The sequence below is a fragment of the Alligator sinensis genome, unplaced genomic scaffold (assembly GCF_000455745.1).
Source record: "Alligator sinensis unplaced genomic scaffold, ASM45574v1 scaffold170_1, whole genome shotgun sequence".
Classification (NCBI taxonomy): domain Eukaryota; kingdom Metazoa; phylum Chordata; order Crocodylia; family Alligatoridae; genus Alligator; species Alligator sinensis.
In genome coordinates this window covers 3,684,534-3,692,173 of record NW_005841863.1, presented here as the reverse complement: position 1 = coordinate 3,692,173, position 7,640 = coordinate 3,684,534, and the positions used below count along the sequence as shown (strand labels likewise).

Sequence of the window (7,640 nt, the reverse complement as noted above, 5' to 3'; positions counted from 1 at the left end):
AGTTGGGATATACAGCCCAACAATCAGGTCAATGCAAAGGTGGTTTGTACAGAAGAGCTGGAGAACACAACAGCATTTATCATAGGTTGTCAAGGGGACCTTTCTTGCCAATGTATAGTGCTGTCACAAGTCTCCAAGCTGTATAAGGTTTTTTCTGGTATTATGATGATTGGTCTCCAGCAGAAGTGGGCAAACCACAGCTCACAGCAGGGATGGAGGGGTCACTTCCACTCCGGGTTGCTCAGTGTCCTGCCCTGCTCCCCCTTGAACTGTGGAGGATGGGATGTGGCTCCCAGGGTGAGTAACTTTGGCCACCCCTGGTCTACAGCAACAAAAGCAAGCTTTTTTACTGCACAAACTAGTGCCTCTGAAAGGCCACAAATACATATAGATTTCTAACCATCAGGAGTGAGGTTCTGGAACAGCCTTCCAACAAGAACAGTAGCAGCAAAAAACTCATTTTAAGATGGAACTTGAGAAATTTATGAATGGGATTATATAAAATGGTTGTATGCAGGAGCAGGAACTGGATTAACTGGTGCAAGAGGTCCCTTCCAGTTCTATATATTTCCAAGGAAAATATCTGTAAACAAACAGGCCTTTATATTTGCATAAAACTACATCTGTTTGTCAACATAAACATTTGTATGCAAAGTGTTGTCAAAGCTCAGAATAAATACCCTTGTAGAAACGGCCAGCACTACAGCCCACAGTCATGGTACCATTGAAGACAGGGAAGTTACTGGATACTACAGACTTCACAAGTTTAAAGGGAAAAAAAAGCAAGACCTGACTATAGTAATCAGATATTCTTATAATATTCACATAAACACATTAGGTGAAAATGCTTGCTCTGTTTAAACACTTTTATTCTGTTACAAGCCCATTACAGTTGGAATTGTGTACACATCAGAAAAGAGATTTTTGGTGTAAAAGACCTCTCCCTGTACATGTTTATCACACCGCGCAGGATGTTACAACATTTGTATCACACGTTCCCATAACCGTATTTTCAAATAAAGGCACATCACAGGGCTAATTTTACTTCTGCATGCAAGTCGCAGGGAGTTTAGGGCAAACTATTTTTTTTTGGAGGGGGGGAATACTCCAGCCATTTGATAAAAATGGAGGTAGTGTAAAGATTGTATGATACCACGTATCTGAATAGTGCTGTTACGTTAGTTATTTAATCAAGTTTAAACATTACTGAATATCCACTTTAACTTTTAAACTTGTTCTACAGCAACAAACGCTTGGTGAGAAATCTGATGGGCTATGTTATAAGGAAACTGGTTTGACTGACACTGGTAAGTTTTCATCCAGTAGACTTCTTACTAAGAGGCCCTCAGAACCAATGCCCCAGCTCTACTACTTGGTTCCCCAAACATTTTATTCTACATGACATCCAGGAATGGTTCCAGGCAGCTAGTTTGAGATCCAGTGAACTGCTGGATTAACCCCCCACAGTGGAGATCTTGTTTCTAAATCAAGTACTGTGATTTAGACTGTGCAGGGAATTCTTTCAGACAGTGGCTGTTTGCAACCTAATACCTTTCCTCCCCACCAAGTTATAGGATCTCCTATGGTGGCAGCAGCAAGATAATGGTGCGCAGGTGCCAGTGGCATAGCTTACATGCTGAGCAGCGCCAAAGGAAAGCTCGTGACAAGGAAGCAGTGCAGAAACCCACACCACTCAGGCCTCTGATACTACAAAAATGTAAGCTATAAAAACCCTTTCTCTAATACATTTATTTTACTGAACATGAGTTCATTTATTGGCCTTTACCAAAAAAATTACGGAAAGTACATATACGTAAACGTTTTCAGCTCTATCATTCTGCCTGGTACAGTATGTTCCTTGCGCTTTTCCTGGCAATTTGGCAGATGCACTTACAGTAGCATTTAATAATCATCCTCTTCATCAGATTCCAATACTTTTCTTCTGTTGAACTAGAAAGAAAAAATTACAGAGAGCACAATAAATGCAGCGTACAACAACTTAAAAACTTGAATCTTGGTAAGGTAGAGAAACATCCTATGGCTATACTAAAAGTGTTTCCTGGATCTTTTACTAGCATAGAAATAACGTAGAAATTCAGTGAGCACCACTAATGCAGGAGACAGTAGAAAAAACAGCTACTGCTATAATTTAAATCTACCCTCCCTAGCCACACTACTTTAATGTGCCCATTTTGGGGGTAACATTACTACTACTACAAGACCACAATTTACAGTTCTCGTCCTGTGAATGCATCTCACTCCTGACACTAAGCTATATCTGCATATTATTACATCATTACGAAAGAATCCTATGACTACCTGCCAACCCCTACCAGTGGAAAAGCAGGTAAGTAGGGGAGGAATCAGCTGACCAGCTCTGAAATAGTATTTATTATGCACATCTTATTTTCCAGCCCTTGACTACTTCTGTCTGAGGACATCTTATACTGTTTAGGAAGAGACCATTTACCTTTACTGTGGTTCTCTTTTCTGTTTGCTGGCTCACTTTTTCAAGTATTTCTATCAAACCTTGTTCTGATACCTAGGAAGGCAAAATAAAAACAGAATTAGTAGGAAAGAAGTGGCTTATTATCTCAATTGAATCAGCAGTATTCCATTCTCTTCCCTACATGTGCTTGGAAAAGGTGTTCAATAAACTACTGGGACTGTAAACCACATTAGTGGTTCAAGAACAAAGGAGTTACTGGTTATGCTGGATATTACTATCACTACTCAAAAGATATTCCTGAGGCAAGTTATAAGATAACTAACAGAACTGCAGCATTTCCAAATCACTGGCAATCAGCATTTTAAAAGGTGGAACTTTTCAACAGGAACTAGTTTTTTTTAATTAGATGGTCTCTAGAAGCCAGATCAAGGACAGGTAGAGTTCTCTTAAGATCTGGATTTCAGAAACCAAGGTTGTAAATACCTTGTCTTCCAGAGGACCTTAATTCCCATCTACCCAGAACCCAATTTACAGCTGTTTTTTGGTGTAGAGAGCCAGCCTCAAGAGCTCAGCCATTCTCCGTTCAGCATTTGCTTTTGCTGTAGTTTTGAAAGAGTGATTAGTAAATATAAGAACTTATCTTTATCAAAATTGTTGGGTTGTTTTGTGAAGCTGTATGGTATCCAGCATACTGCTATGTGACCATGGCATAACAGTATCACTAGCTCATAATATAACAAACTACACAGCCCTATTCACTTAAATTTATAGCCAACCTCTGAAATGTTACTACTTATATAACTAGGGCATTAGATCTGAATCACCCAAGGAATATGAACACCCTTTGCGCAGGATATGTATCTACTCTAAGATGCTGTGGGCAATGCAAGAAGTAGTGAAACTGATAGAATTGTATTGCTTGTGTCACACATCCAAAGCAAAGCATCACTATAACTGGTCTTTGTGCAGCTGATATAATGTAGAACAGTGTTTATTACAGAACTGTCAGTCTTCTTGGACTTTAAAAACTATGAAACCATTCTCTGCTCTGACAGTGGAGCAGGTTTATACTAATACAGGTACACACTTGTTTACATGTAAGTGATTTCTTGTTATGTAGAATAAGGGATCCAGAATTACTTGACTGCTTGCTCCAGTTCACAGCTTACCATGTGCTATTTCTGATCTTTTGGTATTTCATTATTGCAACGAACCTATTATTGATTAGCAGGGATCCTGGTTTCCAGTTTCCCACGGAAAAACACAGAAAACCACAGATTTCCCCTTTTAGCAGAGAAACCCATGGAGTCCCTGCTTTTGCAAAGAGCTCTGCAGGCTGGTTGAGCTCCAGCCTGCAAAAGCTGCTTGCAAACAGGGCAGGAAACCCCCAGCCCTGCCTGGAGGGGGAAGGGCAGGGCCTGAGACTGTCGGCCATGGCTCCACTCAGTTCAGCGTCACTCTTCACTCCTGGAGCCTGAGGTAAGTGGGGCTTGGTGGGGGCCCCTCTGGCAGGGCTGTGGGGAGCCAGCCTCAGCTGAGCAGCAGTGGGGGAAACAGCTCCATGCTGCTTCTGCTGCAGCTGTCTGCTGTTGGTGGCAGGGAGCTGTGGACATGGGTCACTGGGCCCATAGCCCTGGCAGCTGGGGGGTAGGGGCACCAGCAGGGCTAGGGGATGCTGCAGGGGGCTTTTAATGTTAATAATGGATTTGCAGGGTTTTAATCAGAGAAAACTAAGATCCCTGTTGATTACTTTGAGTGCTCAATTCCCAGCCTTTCCTCGGTATCTCCTCCACTTGCACTCGAGACATGCATGCAGAACTCAAGTAATGTAGTAACAGTACCACTGAAATGTCATGGTAAGGTCAGGGTACTGCTTTTTACCACACCTGCAGCCAAGTGGATTCACCCTACCATTTGTATTAATTACAAAGACCAACAATAATAACAGTAGCATTGGCTAATGCCGATTTTGTCCTCATAATTCCTTTGATCCTAACCTGTTCCCCCCCCACCATGCAAACAAAAGAAATGGAAAGACAAGAATTAAATACAGGTTTCCCAGAAAATTTAAAAGGAAACTATTATTTTAATAAGTTACAATGCCAAGTAACCTCTATGCAAAAAGAGGATATTTTTTGATCCAATGTAGCTGCTGTATAAGCTAAAACATTTCCATAATGTTATATACTTAGCTTCATGACATGAGTGTGTTACTTGCTATCCCAGTGGTCACCAACCAGTCAGTTGTGATCAACTGAACTATTGGGGAGCCCCTGACAGTTGATCTCAGTCTGGGGGGCCTAGCCCCACAACTGAGATTGACTATGAGAGGCTCCATGATCAGAAGTGGTGAGACGTATGTGAAGAACAGGAGGTCGATCCCCCTCTGCGCTCCCTGCCACCAGGCGAGTGGGGCTCCAGCCAGGCCAGGCCAGGAGAGGGTCAGAAGCCAGGTGGATCGTCCAGGCATGCAGGGACAGTGGGGCTCCTGAAGCTGCATGCACCCCAGTGGGAGGCCTGGGGGCTATGTGCCCCACTGATGTGCGCGCAGGGAGAGGTGGCTGCTGCTACGTGCTGGGCTTTGTGCTCCAAGCCCTGCGGAAGCTCGGGGCGCAAAGCTCGGGGCACAGCAGCAGCCGCCTTGCCCTGTGCACAGATTTGCCCTCGTGAAAGGGGGGGGGGGGGGGGGGGGGGCACTTGCCCCACAGGCCTGTGCTGGGATGTGTACAGCAGCAGGAGCCGCTAACCCTAACACCTCCCCCCTCCCCCCATGCTTGGACGAGCCACCCAGCCTCTAACCTGCCCCTGCCCCGGCTAGGGCCCCACTCACCCCTGCCCCACTCCCTCCCTCACCATGGAGGCCTTGATTTGCCCCTGTTCCCCCAGACTTGACCTACTGGGTGGGAGGCGGGGTAGGTGGGCTCTAGATCCTGGATTGCCCTTTACTTCAAAAAGTGATCTTCACCTTAAAAAGTTTGGAGACGACTGGGCTACACAATAACTGACTTTTAAGTTAAATCCAGCAGAAGAGGAGGATTATTTGGCAATTCCTGAGAGGTGTTGTTTTTTTGAGGATGAAGAAAACATTTCAAGATTCTGAGGTAAAAACCTTCTCAAAGTGCATAACAGTTATAAGTGTTAACATCTCGAACTTGTTTCTTTGGGAACAACAGATCTGAAAGTGACCCCAAGCAAAAGGAAGACCCAGACTAACATAATTTAACTTACTTTTCCAGGTAACTGTCCAAATCTTGCCATCTGTATAAGATAATTCTCCACAGCTTTTGCTTTATCTGGCTTCACAAGTGCCAAATTGCTTACTGTAACAAAAACAGGTTTACTTTTATACTCTACTATATTCATCTAACCTAAGTGATAAACACATGGCACAATGCAATCCTCTTTGTGCCAGGTTCTAAAACAAGAATAAGTGGAAGGGGAGGGGAGCTTTAACTTATACAAAACTAAGGGCACTTTTACACATACTCTGGAGATGGGGGGTGTTTTAATTAGAACGGCTCTGAGAGCTACTCTAATTAAAGCGCTGCCAAGTTTCTGTATCAGTGTCCCTACCCTTGAAAATGGTGGGGGTGGTGCTTGAACTAAAGTTCACTCAACAGCTTTGGTTCAAGTGCCCCCACTGCCATTTTTAAGCTCAGGGATGCTGGTACACGAGATGCAGGAGGCTACGGGAGGGCAGCAATTGCCACGCTCCAGCAGACTCCATTAATCAAGTCTGCTCAACCATGCTGGAATTCCAGCAAGTTGGACTGGCCTCGGCACTAGTGTACAGGTGCCCTAAGGCTTTACTTTTTTTGCACCTTCCAACATTTGTTCTGGGTTCAAACTTGTTATTGTCTACAAGACAACCTGCAGGCATTTGTCTCTGACAATGTGTCTATTAATGCAACCAAAGCAGCCATGCTCTCAATCCACTACTTATTCTTGTAAGTAAATCACAAAACCAAATTTAACAAAAATAGGCAATGGAGCAGGAGACTGTTCACCTCCGGACAATTGTCCCATTGAAGAGTTGTGACCAAAGTTGTTATCATTCAAAGTGGGTCTTTGCCACACTGTCCAAAGATGTACTCAAAATCCAAAGGCAGTGCTTCCCAAACTTTTTCTCAACATGACCCCATTTCTTCAACATAGCCCCCACCCTGACAACCCCCATCTGCTGATGTGGCAACCCTATTTGAGATCATGATAAACACATAGCACAATTCCCAGGTTTGGGAAATGCTGTCCTAAGGAATAAGCATCTATATTGTATTAACCCAACAGAGAACTCTTTGCATGGATTTTGGGGAAGAGACCCTGATTCTCACTTCAAGAGGCGTCCTCCAAAGTCTACTGGAGCAGCATGGGAAAGCCGGTACTGCTGCTACTTTTTAAAGTGTCTCTTTAAACAGGCACTGAATCAATCCAATGCCATTATTTGCAAGGACCAGACTTGTTCCCGGTTCCGTTATAATAAACTATCGGAGTTTGGGGACATTTGCTGTCCAGCACAAAGATTGACCCAGGACTTATTTCTTAAAACAGACATCACCAAGCGGGTCGAGGTGATGCATTTCTCTTGCACTCATCGTGCGTTTCTCTTATGTCTCCACCCGAACACATCGCTCTAGAGGCCTGATTCAGAGCCGTGACTCTGGACCCAAGGGCCCCACCAGGTTTGTTTGTTTTTTTCCAAAGAGTGCTGCGAGGAGACAAGCAGCTCAATAAGCAGAGGAATGCGTGCTCTGGCCTGTCTCGATGCCCCCGTTCCCCGGGCAAGAAAGGAAGGAAGCTGTGCTGTCATCTATACAACTGCATTTTGCAGTTGGGTGCCAATGGAGGGAGGGGACACAACACATGGCGGGGGCCCGGCTGCTTACGTCTGGCGCGGGCAGCTTGATCCAGGACTTGAGCTAAGATGTTGTTTCTCATCTCGGCCTCCCTGCAGAGGAGAGTGCGTTACACGGGCGGGGCGCGCCCAGCACCCGCCCAAGGGCTGCGGGGCCGACCCCGCGCCGCTCGCGGCCCCCTCCCCCGCTCCCAGCGCCCCCTACCTCTGCTTGGCTTCCTGCTGCGCCACATCGCTCGCGGGGTCCTGAAAGACAACGAGGCCGCAGCGCCCCTCAGTCACCGCCCTCCCTCGCGGCCGCCCCCACGCCCCCCGCCGGCCCCGAACCTCACCCCGTGC

The 7,640-nt window shown here is 45.4% G+C and overlaps 1 protein-coding gene across 1 annotated transcript; it reads right to left on the bottom strand.

The window, feature by feature from the left end:
* Window positions 1-851: 851 nt before the first annotated feature.
* PDCD5 (programmed cell death 5) lies at window positions 852-7,634 on the bottom strand (the record flags this gene model as incomplete). Its single annotated transcript, XM_025216693.1, has 5 exons — window positions 852-1,950; window positions 2,471-2,542; window positions 5,678-5,769; window positions 7,333-7,394; window positions 7,507-7,634. Coding segments are annotated over 5 exons (402 nt in total), but the record flags the coding sequence as incomplete, so codon positions are not given.
* Between the last annotated feature and the right edge of the window lie 6 nt (window positions 7,635-7,640).